The sequence below is a fragment of the Perna viridis genome, chromosome 2, assembly GCF_037379345.1.
Source record: "Perna viridis isolate PV_CMFRI_1.1 ecotype Kerala chromosome 2, ASM3737934v1, whole genome shotgun sequence".
NCBI lineage: Eukaryota > Metazoa > Mollusca > Bivalvia > Mytilida > Mytilidae > Perna > Perna viridis.
Window position 1 is genome coordinate 7,031,265 of NC_142446.1, and position 25,703 is coordinate 7,056,967.

The 25,703-nt window shown below is 34.2% G+C and overlaps 2 protein-coding genes across 6 annotated transcripts in view; one reads left to right on the forward strand and one right to left on the reverse strand.

Annotated features, from left to right (window-relative positions):
• LOC148623482 (hapless 2-like) overlaps nt 1-3,833 on the reverse strand; it is a 43,382-nt gene extending 39,549 nt beyond the window's left edge. Inside the window, exon 1 of one of the 4 annotated variants that reach the window (XM_088565309.1) lies at nt 3,637-3,833. The gene's annotated coding sequence lies outside the window, so the exon portion shown is untranslated. Of the gene's footprint in view, nt 1-487 lie in introns of all 4 variants that reach the window. The other 3 variants (XM_088565312.1, XM_088565311.1, XM_088565310.1) reach the window with 3 other exon arrangements.
• Nucleotides 3,834-3,847: 14 nt separating this feature from the next.
• Nucleotides 3,848-24,714, forward strand: LOC148623483 (protein amnionless-like). 2 transcript variants are annotated; one of them, XM_088565316.1, is made up of 12 exons: nt 3,848-3,871; nt 5,787-5,947; nt 6,669-6,771; nt 11,152-11,369; nt 11,653-11,808; nt 14,747-14,843; nt 18,216-18,434; nt 18,821-18,916; nt 19,234-19,336; nt 20,064-20,241; nt 23,751-23,858; nt 24,474-24,714. In XM_088565316.1, the coding sequence occupies exons 2-12, from the start codon at nt 5,861-5,863 to the stop codon at nt 24,567-24,569; spliced, it is 1,461 nt and encodes a 486-aa protein (XP_088421442.1). In that variant the 5' UTR covers nt 3,848-3,871; nt 5,787-5,860; the 3' UTR covers nt 24,570-24,714. The 2 variants fall into 2 exon arrangements, with proteins under 2 accessions (XP_088421442.1, XP_088421440.1); XM_088565314.1 differs by lacking the exon at nt 3,848-3,871 and adding an exon at nt 5,537-5,579.
• Nucleotides 24,715-25,703: the final 989 nt, after the last annotated feature.

A 25,703-nucleotide genomic window follows, 5' to 3' on the forward strand; every position in this document is an offset into this window, starting at 1 on the left:
GAGACAATTATAGGAGGTGACATGCCGGTTGTGATTTCTATATGTTCAGCAAAGGAATAAAAAGACTATTGAATTCATCCTTGAGTTTGTAATATTAATAACATATTTAATATGTATTTACAAGAGCGGGTGTGATTACATTGTAAACTCTTCCAAGTGTTACAAATTCTTTCTGTACAATATTTATTATTTGTGGCATTGAAGACTGTAACTTCTTTTCAACAACTCAGTGCTACTTAAGTGTCCTGGAATTAAAGGTGTATTTGATAAATCCGATAAAAAGCAAAATAAATATAAAACAGAAAACATCTCCTTGCAATAATCCTAATTAAATAATTTATCAACATGGAATACAGTTAGCATCGCATCAGGATTCCCTCCCCCTTTTTTGGAATAACAGTAATTATAATAAATTTATCATTATTAACATGAACTAAGATTACAAATAAGCAATCTTATCTCATGTATAATAAAATAACTCACATACTGTGAAAGAAATGGCTCAATCTGCTCTATAATCGGTGTTTTCTTCTCATTCTTCGCAATCCGAGTTTGTTTACATATTCAAATTTGAAGATAGTGGACTGTCAAAAAGTGCATACTTGGAGTGAAATTTAAAAATGCTATTCGGAAGTCTTCAGTCATTTCCATTAAATTATATCATACAAGCTGAAAGGCCGAGTAGTTCCGATGGCATTCAGTACACATTGACGGTAAATTTCAAAATTATTTAAAATGTTTGTTTTATCACATTTGACAAGTAATCAGCGTCATTGTAATTACAATGTTTTACAACACTTCACAACTATTTATACTCAGTTTAGAAGAACTTTTCCATACCAGTAAGCTTTTTTATTATTTCTATAATATGACTCTGAAGTGGAAAAACCGTGGATGAATCCATGCTGAAATTATTGACATGATTTCAACGTTGATACAACATCAACACATCCACGTGGATTTTATCGATGTGGAAACAATGTAGACCTTGTCGAAACATCAACGTGGAATTTATCCACGTGAATACGACGTGGAATTTGACGTCGATCCACATCACCACCAAATATTCACCATATTTCATGTATCTCTAAACAATCCTAATTTCGGGGATTTGATACATCGCATCTATCCAAAAGAACTTGAGATAAAGAATACTACAGACACTGTGAAGTCAGCCTCATATCTTGACCTACACTTAGAAATCGATGGTAAAGGAAAACTATTGACCAAACTTTCTGACAAACGTGATGACTTTTCATTCAGAATTGTCAACTTTCCTTTCATATGTGGCAACATCCCTTCGGCTCCTGTGTTTGGAATGTTCATATCACAACTCATACGTTATGCCAGAGCTTGCCGAAACTACGCAGACTTTTTGTATCGCACTAGGACTCTAACAAATAGGCTTCTGGAACAGTGTTATGTTGCTACAAGATTGAAGTCATCATTAAATAAGTTTTATGGTCGTCATCATGAACTTGTGGATCATTACGGTGTATCCATCAGCACCATGAAAACTGATTTATTCAACGGGTCATAGTTTTCCTTTCCTTGTTTGTCTACCCCAGACTTGACTTTTTATGAGCAACTCGGCGGGTGTTTCTAGAAAAGCAAAGGACGCTTACCCTATCGGTGCACCTGGTCCATGCTCCCAGTTTTTAGAGGAGTCCGAGATGCTCATTTACTTTTGTTACTTTGTATGTATAATTTTTGTTACTTTATGTTCTTTGTTGTGTGTGTCTTTCCATGTCTGGTCTTTGTCACTGGCTTACATTCTTTTGATTACCGCTATAGGCTTGGTTCCCTTGATTACTCTTCTACGTTAATTCAATGTGGAGTGCCCGCTGGGAAGTTATTCTATAGACACGTACGTGTTATGTGCAAGCGCTAAGTTTCTGGACATGAATAGTTCCAAAGACATGTACACTACCATATCCGTAAATGATAAAGTCTTAGAATATAATTTCAACAATCATGTCTAGTGTAGGACCATTAGCCATGCAACTACAGCCCTATTGTAATACTGTACACATGGCCAAAATAGTCAAATAGATCAAGAATGATTGAGAAAAAAAACAATTACACCAGACCAGAATAGGACACAATTCCAGAGCAGTGCATTATCAAAATTACTATGCTATATTGTCTATGCAAAGTTTAATTTTTATTTGTCATCTGAGGGCTGGATGTCACGAGATGGTAACAGTAATAAAAATACACAATACTCATACGATGCTAATACAACCACATAATTCGCATTAAAAGTAGTTTATTGGATTTGAATATTGGCATAAATAACACAGAATTGAATTTGATTTATTCGAAACACCTACAAAGGTGACCTAACTATCTGCATTTGAATCTTAATGGGTATGCCAATGGAACTACTTTCCTGCGGTAGTGTAGATAATTGCAAATCTATCAGGTTTTACAAATATAAAAGCTCTGGCGACTGCTATATCAATTCTGATCTTCAATCTAAATTGATAAAAAGGTGTCATTTGGATCAAAACAATAACAGTGAGCGCAGTGAAGCTGTGTGAGCTCTACGGTTTTTACATGTACTTTCAAAATTTCCCTTAAGGTTCTCCAATACACTAACGAAAAAAAAGTCATGTCCCAGAAGTAACAAAACGTGACTGTCCTTACAGAGAAAATTTATCATTTCCTTCAATCAAACAAATAAAAAAATCTAGGTTAAGATTACGTTACAGTAAAATTAAATTCATCTTATCTGATAGTTTTCAAGTCTTTTTCTAATTTGTTTTACTTATTTAAAGAAGTGAATGTTTTTAAAAACTTCGGGAAACACGTGGATGAACATATGTGTAACTCCGCTGTTCCACTGTTGCTGTTTTCAAGAACCTAACCCGCCTTGGAAAAAATATAACTCTTTATATTATATTATAATTATATTATCAAAATCAAAGCATAGCTTTTCTAAGATAGGGAAGGGAATCATTTTCTTGTTTGGTATTTGCAGCTGTCATCTGAATTTTGTTTACGTCACACGATATGTGTAAATATTCCCACCATTCATGGAAATGTGTAATATTTCTGGTATCTGTACAGATTGATCTGACAGACCAAAACTGAAATGGATGTTGCTAGAGATGCCCTTACAGGATAAAAAATGTAAAGTATTGCGAAGTGCTCTAGTTATTAACCATTTTGAAAGTGAGGGGAAAGGGGGGTATGGGATTGGACTTTGGGGGAAAACAATTGTTCAAGTTATTCATTTATTGAAAAAAGCTCTCCATTTAATTAACAAGGCAAATTTTCAAATCGAAATATTGATTTTGCCTGCTGCTTAAATATAAATAAAAATATTGCACTTGCGAAACAAAAATTTTCATGCAGGTTGACCCCCCCCCCCACACACACACACTTTGTAATGCCCTTTATTATTTTTACGAGTCTTGCACGGTACATGTATGGTAAAGCTCACGGTGCTCGCTGATTTAGGCAATGTCTACCCCATATTATTAAAAAACTGTTCAGAATATGGAAGCTAAATTCCTCTGAATTATAAATACAGAATAGGTTAACTTTGTTTCTTTCTCAGATTTCTTTCAAAAACATGATGCGCTGTTAGTACACACAGAGCGACAGGCCTACTTAAAGCGCCTACTTAACTGCATCAGAATAAACGAGGTTTTTGCATTAGTTGATCGCGCAACCAAAGGATGGTTTCACTATTCCCGTTTTGGCGATTTTTTTGTTTTGTTTTTTTAGTTTTTTTTTGTTTAGTTGTTTCTTCTATTTTTTTTCTTTTTGGCACCAACTAAGATTTTGGGTAACGCCTGGAAAGGGGAATGAAACACGCTGAAGAACGGATATGACGATTGTCAACGGGTGTGACGCTGAGAAGGTTAGTGTGTATGTTTGCAGGGGCGGGTCCAGGATTTAGGTTTGGGCACAGTTAAAATTTCTCCGAGCGGAGCGAGGAAATATTCTTCTAGAGTGGGTGCAATGTATATAAATATTAGTTTCAACCTAAAACCGCCTAAATCTACCCCTGAAAATCCATGCTTTCCAAATTTAGGGGGGGGGGCGCACGCCCGCCACGCCCCCGCCTGAATCCGCCCCTGGTTTATTTCTATTACTTTAGGGACCAGACAATATTTATCATCGAGGAGGAACCGCCGGGTACACAATAATTTACCAATGTTAAAGAATACATGTCATATGACCATAGTTTAAACAAATCTGTTCCAAGTATTTAAAAGGGTACATGAATGTCCCATTCAAAGGAGATATCAATATCATATTGTGTCTCAGTATTGTTGTGCAATCCATTTGTCAATTGATCCATCTTTTATCTTCTTTTATTTCATAGTAAATTAGAGCCTAAATTGTAACAAAATCATTTCCAATATTTTACACAAAATATTTATATTGTCTATTCAAATAGTGAGTAGTAATTAGCATTTTTTCCCATGAATATGTTCAATTTTCATCAAAGTAGAAAATACAAGCATATAGATGCTAGGGGCCATCTTAATATTGTAGTCTTGAAAACCATACATCAACTTTCAAGAAGACCAATAAAATGAAAGCACTGTTCCTTGAAAATCTTATTTCGTAAAAATCTCGCAAACCATTACAAGTGTACAAAAAACCGAAAGCTGCATATTATTCAGAAAGTGACTTCAGTCATATTTAACATTGTTTCGAGAAAAAAACATGGAGATTCTTTTTTCTTCTATGGGGGCCTGAGATTTGATGTCGGAGAAGCGCATTTTTTAATTTATATTTCATCAGGAACAAAAATCAACATTTTTATTTGAAAGTAAGGGAAAAATATAGAATCATTATTTATATTTTTTCAATGGATTAGTAAAAAAAAATTCTCAAAACTTTGGAAATTTTGTTTTCAAAAAGATTCTAGCCCCCTCCTTTCGTTAATAAAATAGTCGGTGCCTTATGCGATTTTGCGGTGAAATGAAGCGACGTAGTGGTCACAAAAACTTCTAAACAGTAAGACGTAGAAACAAAAAAAAAATTATCAATCGCTAGTTCCATTTTTTATCTTTTGACATACATGTATTTTTAAACAAAACACTCGATCGTCTTTAAAAAGAAATTTCGGCAGAAAATCATTTCTGCGCCCTTCATTTTTTTATTGGAACATATAGGAAAAATCTTTTTTGAAGAAAAAAATAACCGCTCGCTTTTTGAAAAATACTTCGCTTAAAAAAGGGCAAAAAGGATATTTACAAGTCTCCGAAGTCTCCATTTATTGAATAATTGATAGATATATATTTACTAATCATTCCACATCGTAGTTTTGAGAAACGGAGATTGTTTAAGCACACAAGGTCGTCCCTTCTACAGTCGCACAAGTTAATAAAAGCACCGACAAATAGCATATAATAAAACTAACTTGATACATCAACGATAATCACTTTCCTTTCCTTTAAGCCATTATCATATTATGTTCAACAGCTAATGATGCTAAATTTATTCTCACTATCTTAAAGTATTCATGATGCATCATAATAAGCAGCTCATTATAACAAAAACGCCCCTAATTATGAACCTATTCTACAGTTTGGGGATTTTATTTGTTCTTTTTGGTAAGTTGTTTCCTCCTAATTACTGAAGGACTTAACTAATTACAAGTCAACGTTCTTAAAAAAAACTTAAATGAACCTTTATACTCACTTCGCTATGTCTTACATGTATGACCCACAAAGCTTAAACCCCGGACATCAATTTCTTCGGTTAGTAAGCAATAGAAATTAATCTTTTACATGTACTAAAATTATAGCATTATTTCAAAGGCGGCAGATATTGTAACTACAAAAGATGGACCCCTAATGCTAATTTCGGAAATCGTTACAACTGGGACTCAGGGATGGTCCCGTGTGGTAACAACATAGCCGTCTTTGGCGATGACAGTCCTGCTGTATATATTCAATTAAACAATACAGTAAAAGAAGTGGTAAATATCTTTATTAATTTTGTACTAGTCATATCTATTTATTATTGAAAACACACATGATTAAACATTTTCATTGTAGTTAGTTACTTATAGGCTCATTCTCAACACGTAACATCAGACGGGCTTATGCAATTCATTACCATCAGAACACCCGATCCTCTCGTACTCATTCCATATTCATTGTTCTTTAATCGTTTCTTATATACGGCTAATATGATGGTCTTTTACTCAGTACGTGGAAAATGCTGATGTCTTGGGTCTAACACAGCCGTAACCTCGACAAATAAGACCAACGTCAAACTTGTTGCAGGACCACCAACATAAAATTACTTTTTCAGAGACAACATAAGTATCAGAACGATGTTCGTATTGGTCGGCTATGATACTTTTACCCGTTTGCCCAGGACAAGGAATTTGAATCTAGGTTTAATGCAAGATGATAATGTCAAGGAATGTATAATAATCCATCGTGTTATAACTTAATCGTATACTACCTAGTTTATTTGAGAAAAAAATGTTTCTTTTCTCTAGATCATATGAAAATTCCAGCAAATTTGCATCTACGACAAGTACGGACCGGTAGTGATCATGCATGCTTTACACGAACGTGATATATCTATTGAAATTTTCCAAACAAATTGTATCAATGTATATATGTATATATTTTATCAGTATGGCTGCACAATAAAAATAAAACATCATGAAATTCCTTATTTTAAAGAGATTTCCATCAACGGATATGGTACTCATACTGGACTCTGACACCATTCTTGGTTTCATGGATACCCCTGATGATGGCACTGAATGTTTTAGTAACGGAGAAGGCAAGTTCTTTTGAACCTCGTGTTCTAAAAGTATAAGCTTAAAAAAAAAAGCTTGCTCACCGATATCATTTCTATATTTCGAAGATCATGATTTGTTTCCAAACTGCTGGAAGTTTTGTGTTGTTGGTCCTTCGAGATTTACAAAATAAGGGTGCACTATACAGTTATATTAAGGCGCACTGTTTCGCACACCAAGTTACCCCCGTCAAATTTGGTAAAACTTAAAATTAAAAGTTGAAATTTGGTGGATGTATTGTTTAGATGTAGATAAGCATTTATACATAGACTGATGTAATATATGTTATGATAAACAGGTGTAATTTAAATGAAAAATGGTATCCGGAACGTTTCAGTCCCCTGCCGTATTAGCATCAGATGGCTGATTTTCAAAATACATTATTTCGCACGAACTTTTGGGACTAAAATTGTGAGAGAATGACTCCACCTACTTCATGCATGCTTTCATCCTGTGGTAGTGTCTAAGTGCTTGATATTTTATAAAACATAGTATTTAGCTGTTAGTTTTGGAAAGGCACCCCTGATTTGTACTAAAACTCAGTAATATTTTTTTCAGTATGTTACCATGGCTACTGGATTTTATAAGAATAAACACCAAATTACTTATAAATGACTTGAACCTCCACACACCAAGGATTTAAAACTTTTTTTATGACAAAACACTAGAAATTTCTGTGTGGACTGCCTCCAAACAGCTTTATTGCAACAAAATGAGACCCAATTTTCAGAATTGACCTAACTGTATTGTACTACCTAATACATAACGATATTTGAGGAGTTCAGGTATTTGCACCGCTTATTTCGTATTTCCATCTGGATGACTTTTGTGGGGTTCCTTGATGCAATTCATGTTATCGGTCGATAAGGATGGGTCCATCTATCTTCTGTCTCCACCTCCTATGTAACCGCTGAATAGAATTTAATGAAACTTTCACAATTTTTAGCACCTAATGCCATTATGCACCTCTTAATGCTGTATCCATCAGCATCATGAAAACTAATTTATTCAACCTGTTATAGTTTGCCTTTCCTCGTTTGTCTACCCCGGACTTGACTTTTTATGAGCAACTCGGCGGGTGTTTCTAGAAAAGCAGAGGACGCTTACCCTACCGGTGCACCTGGTCCATGCTCCCAGTTTTTAGTGGAGTCCGAGATGCTCATTTACTTTAGTTACTTTGTATGTATGATTTTAGTTACTTTATGTTCTTTGTTGTGAGTGTCTGTTTTCCATGTCTGGTCTTTGTCCCTGGATTATATTCTTTTGATTACCGCTATAACCTTGGTTCCCTTGATTACTCTCTCTTACTTGGTTACTTGGAAGTGGAGAGGTATCACAAGAAAGCATAATTTGCTTACAGTTAGATTTTTATTAGGTGTAAGACTACCCAACGAAGACATGGTTTCTATTGATAGATTTATTGATTTACATTTTGTACATTTGTATGACAGCAAATATTTCATGCAGTTCAGGACGACTGACTCAAAGTGAGCACGCTACCCTGAGACCATGTGTCACCACTTCGCCATAAAAAAATTATAAGTCGTTGTGAAAATATGTCAATCAAATTCACTTTAAATTCGTTGTCAGGCCAGTGTAGGATCAGCGTCACCAGGTTATCACATGCCAATATGACTGTTTGGAAGTCGAAGGTCAGCAACTAGTTGATGGCCAAGTAACCTCATTTATGATCGGCGGAATTTAACATGACACTTGATACTGGAAACTTTTATTTTCAAAAAACTTTTATTATGTGAACATTAACAATGAAACAACATACGGATGAATGGTATGATTATAATTACAATGAAATGTAAAGTTACTGTTCAATAATACAGAGAAAAGCAAATCTAATTTCTAACTGACAATATAATCTTACATAATTTGACTACACAGTTTGACTAATGTGTTATGATCATCTGAACAAAAACGATTCCAAAACTTCAGTTTTTGGATTAATATTAACCTTAACAGGCAGATTTTTTTTCTTCACAAAAGAATTTATAATTGAAGAAGATAATAAAACTTATCACCAATTTCACATTAATTGCATAAATCATAGATACGATCATCACGATCAACACCCCAAAAACGATCCTGCTCTGTAGATAATGATTTAAACATCGAAAATTACAAAATGCATTTCTTAAATCATATGGTATGACTAGTTTTAAAAATTCTATAATTAATACACTTGGGAGAATCATAAGCAGTTGTAATCCAAATTTGTTTAAATTTATCACATTAAACATTAAAATTTTCTAGATAGCACTTTAATTTATAGTACCAAGACACATTATACAAACTTGTTCTGGCATAGCTAAATGCACAATAAACAAATTTAGATATCGGAAAGGGAACCAGTGCATGGGTTTTTGTAGTGAAACTAATAATGCACACCGATCTTGATCGGTGAGCAATAAGTTATAAGCTTCCGGTTATGAAGATAGCCGGTAGATTCTGTTGGAGGATGAGGATTATTTAGACAGTCAGTAAAATTTTTTTTTATAGAACTTCGGAGTTTTTTGGAAGTCATTCGGCTGAATTACTACGTAAATGATGTCTAGGTCAAATTATTGAAATTTACGCAATGATTGACCTATCTTTGTCTAGGCATTCAAGTAGTTAGAAAGTGTACACATAGCGTACGTTGTCATTATTGAGCTATATAAGTTACAAGTACTATCTTTAAAAAAGATACCGACGCAATAAAATTTTGTTCTTTTTACTTATAAGTTTCTACATTTCATTAAAAAAAAATAACACATGGCACGCAATTACAATTTTCGATACAGCTTTTTTTCGAACGCCACTAAGTTATCAGTATTTAGCCAATCGGGAAACAGAATTGCGATCAGGTGACTTGCGTTTCCATAGAAGAACGTCCTTAAGGTCAAAGGGTAAAAAGCAAAACTATACCGACTGCGTCGGAATAAGTCTCATCGTCAATGTCAAATATTGAATAATTGACTGATTCTACTTTTCTCTTTATGGTTATTTGCATATTGAGCATTCAAATATCTTCACCAAAGGCGGATGGATTTTCTATCCCGTCATCTTCATTTGCATTTTTCCGCTTCCGTTATTTGGACGAATATACAATTTCTTTTGTCCTGGTATTGTGATATCGTAGTTCACAAATCATTCTACGTTTTATGGGCATGCTCTCTAGAACTTCAAACTTTTCAAGTAAATGCATTTCTCTACATTGGGAACAAATACTCGACCTCCATGCCCTACTGCAGGTCGCGGGTTTACCAAATTTCCGAGGTGTGAAGCAGGAGCAGTCAACATGGTCAAACAATGTTGTAAGCTGGAGTTAGATGATAAAGGGAAATGACGGGTCAATTATAAGGGGACGACCATTAGATTCTTAGGGAGGCTGGCATTTTTTTTAGGTAAGAAACTTTATTCCAGCCTGGTGCAAGTCAGATTATTTATTCTCACCATAACCTTGGCTCGACTATTTACTTTCCATACTCATAAATTTTTTTTCTATGAAATTTTAAATGTGCATATATCCGGGTTACCAAAATATATGATTTGGGTTCTATATCAAAGAATGTGTTACTTTCTATGTTTATTATTAAAGACATTATTAAATGAAGTTAATTCTCTATAATACAAGGCATAGTCTCTACTATATCCGACAGGTGGCATTCCCGGACCTGAAATATGTCCCAAATTTAGCGGGAAATGTTGCGACTTTTTAGGGGACAGATTCGCATATTTATTTATATGAATGAAATCTACAATTGCAATATTCATCTATACATTACCCCAATAAAGTCAATTATGTACATGTATTTAATATTGCCACTGGAGACTATTAGGGTATAAAACTTGTGGAGTATTTAAGCATGTATATTTTTCTAATTTATGAAACTATGGAGAGTGTAGCGAGCCAAAATTTTTTAAAGGTTTTGCACAGGTAAGAATTTCTTTTTTCAGTTTACTAGCCAAAATCAGAATATTTATTTTAAATTCAATAGCCAAGGTCATAATATCTATTTTCTAGCAATTTGCGAAATCAGGCTATTTATTTTCTGGGATGATGAGGCCCCAGATTATTTATTTCCTACATAATCAGAGACAGATTATTTATTTTCAAAATTAGACAGCCCCACCACCAAGAATCTAATGGTTGTCTCTCATCATTGCCAGATTTGTTTTGAACGACTTGATTGTGGATCGGATTAGTGTTCGGTAATATTGTTATTTCCCTTCATCAGGAATAAGTGTTTCCACGCATTACAAGGATTTATACCTACATCCTTTGTAATCAACTTAAATACGAATATGGATATTGTCAAGCAAGATGTGATAATCTGTTCACGTTCCTGTTTTTTTCTAATTAAATGTAGAGGTTAAATTTAACAAGACCTACCCATCAGACTGGTTTGATCCTAAAAACTGGTGTACATCAGAAGCAGAAGATGGGAACTGTACTGATGTCATGATAGAGTCAGAGATGATTCCATGTTCATATGATGACGTTATCTTTCCTAAAGACAACTTATTCTACGTTAATGTCGAAAGAGACACGGAGATAAATGTAAAAACTCTTAAAATTACGGGAAAGGTTAGACAACGTAATTTTTTTTACTTGAATGAATATTATCAAATTAATAGGAAACAGGCTGCATTGTGAATAAAACGGCATTTCCAAAGGACAAATTATCAAAACTTTAATTAATTTCTTCGTAACATTCATAAAAATTAATTGATACAACCGATGTAGTTAGTTCTCATTTTTTCGAAAAGGGTGATTTGTTCAAAATGAAACGAAGCGTTTTGGTTAGTACGTGGTATACAAAAAGTACAGATTGGAACTTCCAAAACATTTTAATTTATATTTCCGACAGACATACAGTACCAACACGTTGTCAGCTTTTATGAATTCTGAACTAGGCCTAAGCATGTTTCCGAAGCCACACACTGGAGAACGGTCAAAAATTAGAATATCACGACGACCGTGTACAGATCCTATTGGATGCTTTTGTGGGAATGATAATCCTAAGGTAAGATTACAACATTATTGTCGCTGACAAATAATCTACATTTGGGTTCAGTTCTTACCTTTCTAGTGTTTTGTCAACGACCAGAATGGAACTGCAGTCCATGGGCTGGGAGAGTTCACCTTGCACCACCCACTCATCATTTTCATGACCATTTTCAGGTACATTTATACCTCCCATTACCGAATCATTTTATCGCGAAAGAATATTCTCGGATTCTTTTTCACTATAAGCCTATATTTGTACCCAACTGACATGAAAAGCCAATATTTTTGTAACGCAATAGCGTCTTTGTCTTTCTTGAACATCACTTATAAAGAAACTAAATATGTATATCGGTATCATGATGTAGCATAATGTCTCAGGTGTCCAATAGCACCGTAAAAATTGTAGTAACACTTAGGGTTATGGAGTAAAATGAAAAATATATCCCCACCCCAACGAAAAAATCTTTTAAATTGACATACTAACCCCTAGAGTATTTAAATCAGCGAGAAAAAATGCTTATTTGGTATTTTTTATTAGTACTGTCACAATTAAAACTTTTGGTGACTTGTAGCGATTTTCATAGTTAGAAATTATCAAAAATTGCACAAAAATGTAATTTTGATTTTCTGACAAAATGGCGAAAATATTGAAATCCTGAAAATTCCTTTTTTGTCTTCAATGTGACCAGAAAGCGCCTGTCTTGGAGGAAACGTTATATATTTCTTCATCTTAACTGCACAATGGGTACATTTGAATTGTTTGAGGTACAGTATTTAAAAAAAAATAAACAATTACATGTGAAATGGAAGAAAATATGAAATTCTGAAAATTCTCCTTTTATGAAATTATCATTGTCACATTGAAAGTGAGAAATAAGCGCCTGAAATGAGCAGATATATTGAATACATCGATATTTAAAACTATATCCCAACATGTTTTTTAAATTTCGTTTTTATGCTAAAAATTAACATTTTGGTTCATGTTGAGGTATTCTTTCCGGGTAGGGGTGGCAATCTTTCACAAAACTGGACATGAAGAGCTCAAATATTTATTACTTGGGCTCATTTGAAAGCTAAGATACTATGTAAATGTACTGTATCATACATAAACTCGCTTGAACTACGATATAGCTGAAGATCTAAAATTTTGAAAATTCTCCTTTTTAGCTCACCTTGCTGAATATTGCTATCACTTTGCGTCCGTTGTCCGTCTTCGGCGTCGTCGTCGGCGTTAACTTTTTAAAACGTCTTTTCCTGTGAAATTACTGTGGCAATTGCAATCAAACATGGCATAAATGTTCCATAGGGTATCCTCAATAGAACTGAACTGGGGACTTTTGATTCGTGAAAAAAGAACGCCGTCGTTACTGAAAATAGACCATACGGATCAGACTGAAGTATTTTTTGCATATATCTCTAAAACCGTTATAGGTTTAGTCAAATTTTGACATAGGATAAAAATGTTCAGCGTAATGAGATTTATCTGTGGTCAAATTTTCGTAATAACCTGTGAAGCCATGTTGGAGTTATTGCCCCTTTTCGACGTTTTTTTCGCTATTTTTCATGTTATTACTTTCTAATATCTCCACTGACACTACCAGACCAATTAGTTGTTGAACAGTTGTTTAGCTAAAATCGTGCGAGGATTTTTCTTCAGCATAATGGGATATACCTATGTGTAAATTTTCAGACAGATCTGTTGACGGATGAATGAGTTATAAGTCCTGAATGAATTTTCCCCAAAGTTTACATTTCAGACTTTAAACATCTTAAAAACTAATGGATTGATTGAAACAAAACTTAGCACGAATGTTTCTCAGAACAAATTTAACAACTTGTTCGTGGATTTTTTTAGCTGTTTTTTTGTTCAGCTGGCTCAGTCTGCTAGAATTTTGGTTACACTTGATTAAACAAGATGGCCCCCAGAGGCCATTTAAGCTTCTGATTGGCCAATTTTCAAAGATCAACTTCACTGAAACCACAGGCGCCAATGTCTTTAAACTTAATACGGTTAATGACCTCAATGTCTTCTACGAACGATGAGTCGATTTACTTCTTGTATGGCTCAGGTGGCTATAAGCAGGTTGTTGCAGCCACTCAAAGTTGCCATTGAAAACCTATGGGGAAACACATTTTGGCCGAGAATATATTTTTGCTTTTACTAAGTTAATAACGACCAAACTTGACAGAAATAATAAACTGGGCAACTTTAACATCTGGTAAAATTTTGGTTCCGCTTGATTAAACAAGATTGCCGCCAGTAGACATTTAAACTATATATGACCATGATTTCAAGTTCTCCAGGTGAGCGACTTAGGCTCTTTGGAGTATCTAGTTACAATTTTTTAATAATTGTTCCCCTAAAAGGAAAATTTAAGCGCCTTAATTGAGCAGATATGTAGGATACATTTATGAATACTTTAAATATGAGTTTTACAGTATCGGTATGCTGTGAATGAGAATTTTGGTCGATACTGAGACCAGTTTTCTAGGGGTAGGGGTAATATTTTTAACTTTTTTTGGAAAAATCTCCCAGTTTTTAGTGGAGTCCGAGTTGCTCATTTACTTTTGTTACTTTGTATGTATGATTTTAGTTACTTTATGTTCTTTGTTGTGTATGTCCATGTCTGGTCTTTGTCCCTGGATTACATTCTTTTGATTACCGCTATAACCTTGGTTCCCTTGATTACTTTTTCATGAGAATTAATTAGTTTTATTATGTAGAAATGTCATTACCTATCGAACGATACCAAATTTGAGACGTTTTGGTTGAGTAATAACTTGTACAGTCAAATTTATTTTGGGTCGTTGTCCTGGCAATTTATGACAAAGCTAAAAAGAAACAATTTCCATTGTATCAGTCTTAACGAATTGTGCATATCTTAGGAAATAATTATTCTTTTGCATGATGGGACGACATGTTAACACAAGTATTATCTACTAAATACTTACAGATTCTTGACAAAATATGTAGCCTGCAGAAGCCATACTGCCAGAAAGTACCTTGTAAGAATCCTATACAAACCTCCGGTGGATGCTGTGATATTTGTGGTAAGACTTTTTAATTTAATTTTTTTAGGGGTGGGTAAATTTAAAACTACTAAAGGTAAGTTGACCAACAGATGATTTTTTTAGAACTAATTTTGTTTTGCTAATACCCAAATAAAGGGATATTCTTAAAATTTTAGTATGCATTAATTTGAATTGAAGGGGACCATTTCGGGACAGGAGTCGAGAATTCATCTCCGATATTAAGATGGATTTGTGCTCTTTGATTTGTTTTGATGTATGTAGCTGTTTTTCTCTTTTCCTTAAATATGGTCTAATTAAATAATACTAGAACAATAAAGTTGAAAATGGTAGCACTTTCCGTATATCCGTTACACCCTTCATTTCGTGCATTATAAAGCTAGGACATCGTTGCTTCTAGCAGATAATTGAGTTGATAATTCGACTGTCTGTGGATATAAACCACTAAAATCCCCAAAAATCTTTCTTAACACAGTTTTAAAAAGCCAATCATTTTCACGATGTGAGAGACGCTGACAATCAGCTGACTATTCCTATACTTGGTTTAATTTTTGTTTTCGTGCTGAATACTCAATACTTTTAGACCCGGTTTGCACTCTTTGTAATTCATGCCGAACTGAGGGGTTTTTAACGCCCTTGGCTATCATTTGTAGTCTCTTACGGACGGTGTACAGCATCGAAGCGATCAGTCACACCCGTGAATGTGGGTCATGGTGTATTCGGGGAAATTATAGCGAGCACCGCGAAGCGGGATGAGCTCTACGGTTATTACGTGTACTTTCTAAATTCCCCTTAAGGTTCCCCAATATATTAACGAAAAAAAAGCCATGTCCCGGAAGTAATAAAAAGTGACTGTCCTTATGGAGAGAATTAATCATTTCCTTCAATCAAATAAATAAAAAAAATATAGGTTACGATTACGTTTTAGTAAAAATAAAGTAATAATTTGTGATAGTTTTCAGGTCTTTTACTTTTTTTTTACCTATTTGAAGAAGTAAATGTGATGTTAAAAAAACTTCGGGAAACACGTGGATATTCGTAAGTGTATCTCCGCAGTTCCACTGTTGCTGTTGTCAAGAACCTAACCCGCCTTGGAAAAAATATAACTCCGATTGTATTATTCAAATCGAAGCACAGCTTTTCTAAGATAGGAAAGGCAATCATTTTCTTGTTTGCAGCTGTCAGTTGCGTCTGAATTTTGTTTACGTCACATGATATGTGTGAAATATTCCCACCATTCGTGGAGAACTGTAATATTTCCGGTATCTGTACAAATTGATCTGACCAGCTAAAACTGAAAAGGATGTTACTAGAGACGCTTTTAATAAAAATTGTAAAGTATGGCGAAGTGTTACATAGTTATCGACTTGTTTTGAAATGCTGAATGTACATACATGTTACATTGGTTCTGAAACCAAACGATACTGGCACTGCCTGCCTCTTGATATATATTATACAGCTGCAAAACAAGTACTATAGTATATAGTTTTTTGTCCAGGGAAACATTTTTCAGGCTACAAATGTATATAACTATTTAGAAGTTGATTAAAATTGTTTGATACAAGATTTAGTTGGAATATTGATTTTATAACTGTGAGCCAGTATCGATGGATTTAGTCTTTAAGTCCTTCATATACCGGTATTGTAATTTGTTTCATAAGAATTTCGAATGTTATCTGTTATCTGTCTGTAAGTGGGAATTTTTTTCCATTATGCAGTTTTATTCTCTTTTGCTAGAGAACTGTTAAACTAGGCATAATGTGAAAACAAATACCTTATAGACGGAAATTCTTAGCGAATCACACACTACCAAGTTGGTCCTAAGGAAGAGTAATTGACAGGCTTTTTTTAGGGAATTGAAAACGGAGCATTCCCAAACCCCATATATATATATAATTTAATAGTGTCACCGAAAAACATTGTATATTGGTATGGTGCTGACAGCGGTATGGTGCTGACAGCGGCGTCATCCATATTCACTTGGTTTCGTGCGATGATTTTATAGTTATGGTTGATATGAAATTTTGACATGATTTTTACTAACTACTAAAGAAATGCTCTTATTTTATTTTAAGTTTATTGCCCCTTCCATTTTAAAATGAAGGCCATCCATGTAACTGACAGATACCGCACTGTAGGTTTCAGTTAATCTAAAAAAAAAGTCCAGAATTTTATCAAGCTAACTTGTATAAAGTGATATGACCAATCCTTAACATGACATAGCAAGTTCAACACACCCATGCAAGTACACCTTCAAGGAAGAAGCATTGTAATACGTATATGACTTGTCTTATGGAAGTCTATAGTGTTCCCTATTTAGATGTTTAGGAACACATCTTAATGGATATTTATTAACATGTGCATAATTCAATTATTGATATCAATAAATGGAGACGTTTTCTAGACAATGCAAACACGTTCAAGACAAATCGTATGTATATTCAAATTTCCTCTTCGGGCAATACCAGTCTGCGTCCATACTTGCCCCTCGGGCAATGCCACACTTGTAAATTAAAAAAAAAACAAAAACAAAAACAAAAAGAAAAAAGTGTCTACGCTCTAGACCATACAGGTGTTTTGACAGTACGTGTATGGTTTGGACTATATGCGTATACCTTTATGGTCTTCGACAAAAACAGTCTATAGATTTTTAAGGTATTTCTCTAAGAATCAGGCAAAATGTTTTTGAAGAAAAAGATGCAGAGATTTTTTTTTGCAATATCAAAGTATTTATACCTCATAACCTCCAGAATTATCAATCAAAGTGTTTGTTAAGTTTGCCTTTTTAAGATATTAATAAGTCAATTTAGTCGAAATACACTTTGAAAAAATGGCGGGAATATTTTCCCACACTTTTTTTTCTATATAAGCAGTAAAAAAATACCAATTTCTCAGATGCTTCATGATAAATTTAAATTGATTTATATTTGTTTTCTAGATTATTATGTAAGGTAAAAAAAGCTAAATCGAAAAAAAATGATGTGCAACTCATTGCCTGATCCTTACATAGATGGTACTAAAATAAAAAATAATAAATTATAATCACATATATACCAGCCCATTTTTCGGCAGAAACCCGCATTTTCTACCAAGTTCATAAGCCTCTTGCGACTATTTTCTTCATTCTACCTTAAATAAATATTGGGTTTTTTTTCTTGTTAAATGTCATGCGCAAAAACACAAGCCTTAGTGATTAATTTTCATGACTAAAAAATCTACGCCATTCAAATATTTTTTTTCTATTTTTAAAAGACGATGGAATTTTGTCCCTCAAAGATGGAATTAAATCAGACAAAAGCGTGTCAGTCACTCTCGATCGAGCGCTGTCAGGTTTGCTTGAGTTTTTAAGACATCTATTTTTGCTTTACAGCTTGAACTAAATATCCTTTACAGGTGCTAAAATGACGGGTGAATATGGTACAGGATTCAGGTTTGACACTTTGAAAAATGGTCTACAGAGGATGTACTTAGATAAACGGAGTGAACTAGAAGATGTTCAGTTTGTGGTATCCAGAACTTTCAATGATAAAATTCAGATTGTACTAACCGACAAGAATGGTGGAGTAAACAGCAACAATGTGGCTACATTGATGAAGGCTGACATAGATAAAGGTTCGTTTTGTAAATTGATTGTTTTAGAACTGTCAAATTTTATATATTGTACTATTTTGTAATGTCCTACAATGTCATCTGATGGATATTATTGTTGAATGTAAATGCCCCCTTAGGAACCATAATTGGAATAATAAAAATTTGACTTTGAATTAGAATTATATTTCACATATCTCAGACCGATATATAAAATATGCAAATGTAGTCTACACTGAAACGTTTATTAGCTTGAAATACTTAACCGATTGCCAGCGCAATATCCGACCAGATGGAATAAGCATGTGGTATAACTCCAACCAACCAGTAGTTACCCGTCGCTTTGCAAAGAAGCGTATGTTATGTCACAAAGTTCTAAACCAAACCCGTTGTTAAAAATAATCTTTCAGATATTAAATCCGGAGGATTCAAATACAGTTTGCGTAAAATAGCAATAGAAAAATCAGGTCCACCAATACACAAACCAACAGCCGGGGCTAGTACAGGTTAGTCAATGAAAAATTATTAGAACATAGAAATAATCGTGAGCTCTGAAATAATATATATTTTTTATTTCCCTTTTTAAATATCTATATGATATAACTGTAATAATTGTGATTGCAAACTATGTCTTAATTGTAATCCAACAATTTTGATTTTAGATAATTCTTATTATTGTTCCCTATCCCTGTATCACAACTGTAGCGTAGAATTGTACCATCGGTCTTTAAAATATAACAATTAAAAAAAAAAAAACACTCACAAAGGCTTGGGAAGGAACATAATCTATGTATCCGTTCCAGCTTGAGTTTTTCTTTGACAGGCGGAAGCGACAACGGAGGAAAGACAGCGGGTATAGTGATTTTAATTTTGATTATAATTGGTTGTGTTGGAGGAGGTCTCTTCTTTATTTACAAGAAAAAAAGGTATTCTTCAAGGTGCTTTGCGTTATTTATTAAGAGGACTATTTAGTGAGTTTTTTTCTTCCATAGAATATTTAAAAAATGGGAAGGAAGGATTCTATTTAATATTTTTTGTTAAAATGACTTCAGAAAAAAAAAGAACATATTAAGGTTAGAAAAGCCAGGTAGTGGATGTCACATGTCAAATTTTGTCAGTTTTTGTCAGTTTCTATATACATTTGTATATTCAGCCGTTAGGATCACAAACTAATGTTAGAATGAAATAAATTACAAAGAAAGCACTAAAACGACTTTAAAATAGAGGGAAATAGCTCTATGATCTGTTCATAAATTAATAGATTTGGTGGAGAACTTTTGGAAATATGTTTTGAATCACCCACTTTTGATATGTTTTTAAAAATCCTGTGCTTTTTGACATCATAAGGAGTTTAATGTTACATTGGCAAAAACAAAATTGTAGAATAAATTTACTGCGCCACCAATATCATAGGATCTGCCGAGTTTCTTTGGCATCCATATCATATATAAGATCTGCCTGGTTTCTACATAGGTACAAGGAGGAAAATCAATTTAGCTTCCTACAAATCATTTATTATATTTTTCCATACAAATTGTGTTGTATCGTGGAAAAAGGATTTTTTTTGTTCAACGCATATTTATATATTATACAATTAAGTTCATCTCGCTGCATAAGGTTAATAAATCATCTCAATTTTTCATTTCATTTTAGGAATGACGATGCCTTCAAATTTAAAATGTTCGACAGAATATCATTCCGACGGAAAATACGGAAACCTCGGCTGGAGGTGCCCCCAATTTTCGGTTTTGGAACAAGGTCTGAGCCGGAAAATATGGGACCTGCACACCAAGGCTTTGAAAACCCTGTGTTTAGGAATACCTCCAACGATGTAAGTACGGTACTGCCACGCCGTTACAAGCAATGACCCCAACGATGTAAGTAATGACCCCAACAATGTAAATATGGGGCTACCCCAACGATATAGTAATGATCCCAGCGATGCTTTTACGGGACTAACCCAACTTTACAAGTAATGATCCCAACGATGTAAGTACGTGGCCATCCCAACGTTATAAGTAATGACCCCAACGATGTACGTGGCTACCCCAACGTTGTAAGTAATGACCCCAACGGTGTAAGTACGGGACTACCCCAACAATGTAAATATGGGGCTACCTCAACGATATAGTAATGACCCCCAGCGATGTATTTACGGGACTACGCCAACTTTATAAGTATTGATCCCAACGATGTAAGTACGTGGCTACCCCAACATTATAAGTAATAAGTACGGGACTGCACTTTACATAATAGTACGGGAATGCCCTCCCTCCCTAGTGGTGTGAAATCCCTCCAATGATAACTACTGTAATGTTCCCTGTTGTAAGTGCGGAAAAACCTTCAATGTTGGATTACTTTCCGCTCCAAGAACTTATTTGGCTTGTGTAAGTGGTCCATGCTCCCAGCTTTTCGTGGAGTCTGAGTTGCTTATTTACTTTTGTTTCTGCCCCCCCCCCCCCGTTTAATTAATAAAGTTAACCCTATGGATGCTGAGATATAGCAGAAAACAATAAATTTACCAGCGCTGCACATTCACAAATTTGGATAATGATTGAATGTTTTGTTCAAAAACATTTTCCACACAAAATGAAAGTGGAGATAGTACTCTATAAATTATCCACATGGCGCAGCTTGATACGTCTGCAAAATCATGAACAGTAACGACAAATATGGTTACTATGTCTATTCAAAGTTTGATACGTCTCTGAGTTTGAACGAGATAAAATATTTGACACAGCATAGATTTCTGACAAAGTATGAATCTGGTCATTTAAAGAAAGTTAAATTACCAATTATGGTCCATAATCAAAATGAGTAATTCACAAATAGATTCAAAATGCCAAAACCCCTAAATTCATTTTTGTTTCAAATCGGAAAAAGTTTAATTATAGACCCTTGATTTGTATCTCAGTGTGGACCAATTTAAGAAATAAAAGAAAAAAATACACCCTTAAGTTCAGCATATTGAAGGAACCAAATAGTTCTTTTTTATAAGGTCAAACACAATCAGTTTTATTATGAACCCCAATTTTGACCAATATGAAAACAGTGGACATACACTTAAAAATCTAAATACAGAATCAACTACGGCATACAAAAGATCTTAAACTGTTCAATTTGATTTAATTTCAATTTAGGACCCTTTTGATGGGAACCAATTTGAAAACCGAGTAAAATCCAATCAAAATAATTACAACTCCCAAAATTGCACCCAGCATTCCTTTTGTAGTAACTTAAAGAGTAATGAAGGGGACCAAGGTTATAGCGGTAATCAAAAGAATGCAATCCAGGGACAAAGACCAGACATGGAAAACAGATATACACAACAAAGAACATAAAGTAACTAAAATCATACATACTAAGTAACAAAACTCAATGCAGTCGTATGCAGTATGCATAGATCCTTATATCTATAAGCTCGTATGCAGTCACAGTATTTGGTGTAAAAAGTAAAAAAAAGATGTTAAAAAGAAATACATGTACTATAACTAACTCCCAAGTAACAATACATTATCAAAAGCAAAACTAATTTTAGTAATCATAAAAATGTGTGAACTCGACGTTAGATAGTTCGCATTGGGTACATTTCAACAGCCGAATGACTTTAACCCTTTGAGTTAAAACATCGTCATGGATTTTCATACAGATCCATTTACATTGTAACATTATACGCCTGCAAAATATTTGTGGGCGTATGAAAATTAAAACTTTTTCACATGTCTGATGGGTGAGGAATTATAAGTGAAATTAATAAAATGATACAGGCGCCGTTTTGTGTGTCATCTGTGTTTAGTATGCAGTCACAGTATTTGGTGTAAAACGTAAAAAAGATGTTAAAAAGAAATACATGTACTATAACTAACTCCCAAGTAACAATACATTATCAAAAGCAAAACTAATTTTAGTAATCATAAAAATGTGTGAACTTGACGTTAGATAGTTCGCATTGCGTACATTTCAATAATAACAGCCGAATGACTTTAACCCTTTGAGTGCCAAGGCTTTTCCTTTATTTTGCCAAGGAAGAATTTGAAGATTCAAATTCAACTGTCCTGCTTATGACGTCGAAAATAACCTAACGAGAAAATGGAATCCCCAGCAGACAAACACAAGGGTGTTTCTAAAATTTATAGAGTGTTTCATTTTTTGGTAGGTTACATAAGGATGATTTTCATTTGTATCCCGGGTATAGAAAATTTATGGCAGGGTCAGTAGAACGAGAAATTCCCTTTTGACTTTAGAGATTTTCTAAAGTATCGTCGATATCGGATGGAAAACCTTACGTGTTCCGAATAGATAACTGCTCCAAAATGAGATAAATGTTAACAAAATGTTGGTCCGCAAGTCGGGAATACAGTTACATTAAGGCGCATTGTTTCGCACACCAAGTTACACCCGTCAGATTTTGTAAACTTAAAATTAAAAGTTGAAATTTGGTGCATATATTGTTTAAATGTAGTTACGCATTTAAACATAGACAGATGCAATATATGCAATGGTAAACAGGTGTAATTTAAAGGAAGAATGGTATTCGGAACGTTTCAGACCCCTGCCGTAATAGGTTCTCTCATCAGCATCAGATGGGTGATTTTCAAAATACCTTATTTCGCACGAACTTGTCTTTTGGAACTGAAATTGTGAGAGAATGAATCGAAAAGGGTCTTATTATTTTTATTTTTATCCTTTTTCCAACTACTCCATGCATGGTTTCATCCTGTGGTAGTATTTAAGTGCCTGATATTTTATAAAACTTAATAATTGGCTGTTAGTTTTGGAAAGGCACCCCTGATTTGTACTAAAACTCAGTAATATTTTTTTTCAGAATGTTACCATGGCTACTGGATTTTATAACAATAATCACTAAATTACTTATAAATGACTTGAACCTCCACACACCAAGGATTTCAAAAATATGCACTTTTTTATGACAAAACACTAGAAATTTCTGTGCGGACTGCTTCAAAACAGCTTTATTGCAACAAAATGAGACCAAATATTCAGAAATGACCTAACTGAATTCTACTACCCTATATATAGGCTCTTGGCAAAATACGGGAGTATGAAAAGCCTATGTATAGTAAGGGTTAAAAAAAAACGAAGAAATATAGTTCAATACAAAGATTATTTGTTTCCTCACAATTCGTACAAACATGTTCACAAATGTCGTAAGCTCCTGTAACCGTCTATGATTATTTAGATAGCCAATAGATTCGGCTAACGCCTAACCTTCCAACAGAATCTATTGACTGTCCGAATAGCCATAGTCGTAGCTTATACTATGTAGCCATCGATGTGCTCATACACAGGAAAGCTACGAACTGTTCATTTTGATTTTAGGGAGACAAAATGAACATGGAAATGATGCCACCTCCTCTCGAAAGTGAAGAACAGCCAACGTTTGACATGACTGGTTTTGATAACCCACTTTACGATACTTATGTTCAGGTAATTATATATATATTCTCCTTCAGTCTCGAGGGTATTACTGGATTTCTCCACTCGAGATAGTTAAATTTTAGATTTTAACTATCTAGAGTGGAGAAATCCGTTATCCTCGAGAGAAACGAGGGGGGATCTGTTTCTCCCATGAATTAAACCATAAAAAATAGATTAAACAACACCCTAAATTCTCCCAACATCAACTACTTCATCAAGGACCTCCCCTCCAGTCATCAAGTCATTGCGTCATCCATATCGCTACCATTTAAGATTAGTTGATACACTACCGATTAATCTTTTAAAATATGAATGACATTCGTAAACCAATAAGTATTTAATTGATCAACAATATGAATAACAACTGTAAACATGGTAAACGTGGTAAGCGTGCGAGTCATCACGCGACATTTTAATTTCCCGGCACATGGCGGGAAATTACAAATTTTTAATCACTCGCTCGTGCGGTGTGAATGAAGCCTATGAATGGGAGAAAATAATTATACTAACATCACATGCAAAAGATCATAGCAAAGTAAATTAAGATGTTTTAAGCGGCTCGGTTGTTGAGGAAAACTGCGCTTTGAACAATTGAATAATTTTGTTTGAAATGTGATATTCCAGGAATCGCCTTTCAGTGATCCTACCAAAACAGAGCCAAACAATGCGGAGTTAAATGAAAAGGCTGATGTAACCATAGATGACAGACTATCTTATTAAAAAGACTGCATTATCTTATATGGAGTGAAGCGTATGGTGGATTTGGAAGATATGTATAAAGCTGAGCAAAACTAGTTTCAGTCAAAACCGATTAGCCTCCAGCAGTTTTATACAATTTTACTCTGAATAAATTAACCTAACAATATTGTTTGTTAAAATTTTGCCAAGTCCATTCTTGACGTATTTTGTTTGGCAAATGTGTGTATTAAGTTATATTTATAGCATAGTATTCCGAGTTAGACAAATAAACTTTCGAACGCGCAGCGTGAGAAGTTTATTTGGCTAACGAGGAAGGCGTTGCTATAAATGATTTGTAACATGAATGACACGCCCATGACAGTCCGTGCAGATAAAAATAACGTTTGGCGGAAAAATCTAATAACCCGCACAGTAGGCAGTATGGCAGACGCATTCTTTCTCGTCAACGGACCACACCAGAAATCCTTAAAGACGTTACAAATACTAAAGGGGTAGTTCAATTTTCAAATTGCAACTTCAACTTTCACTAACTTTTAGCTCTGTATTTGAGCAAAATTTCATTTCGATACATTATGTTCAACTTGGGGGTTGTTTTTTTTTTTTTTTTGCTAATATGTTTCAAAAGTAAAGAAATGTGTATTTTTTCGGTTCTATCTTTAAATTAATGAGTAGACATTATATTTTTTGTTCTCTGTCTGGCAAAGAAAACCTGCAGAGATTTAAAGATTTGTATTTTATTATATGAAACCTAATAAAATTGACATTTATATGTGTGCTTTTTTGTAGGCGTAATCTTTTCCCAAAGAGGCGGAGCTTACCCATGCAATATTGGTTTTAGTGTTTTGGTTATTTCATGGCTGTTTCCTCATTGCATTATATAGGCCCATGTGACCTTTCATGCACTATTATTTGGTTGCTTCAATTTAGAGCATACATTTTGGTACATGCTTGTCGTCTCTATGTTATTCCATAAAAAGATCAAAGGAAAAAAGAAGATTCATGTTACAATCTTTTTAAATTGTACCCTGGTTATAGATATGTGAAGCAAAAGCTTATCGATTAGTTTGATTAAAATTAGAATTCCTGCACGTGCACTAAAGTCCCCCAAGTCTTTATAATCATCCTCATGAAAATCTTTATAAATGTATAAGCATT

Excerpts from the sequence above, each read along its gene's own strand:
- LOC148623483 (XM_088565314.1), top strand. The coding sequence starts at position 5,537 with ATGAACCTATTCTACAGTTTGGGGATTTTATTTGTTCTTTTTG. Across the intron at positions 18,917-19,233 it reads AACAGCCGGGGCTAGTACAG|GCGGAAGCGACAACGGAGGA; the intron begins GTTAGTCAATGA and ends TTTCTTTGACAG. Across the intron at positions 23,859-24,473 it reads TTTACGATACTTATGTTCAG|GAATCGCCTTTCAGTGATCC; the intron begins GTAATTATATAT and ends GTGATATTCCAG.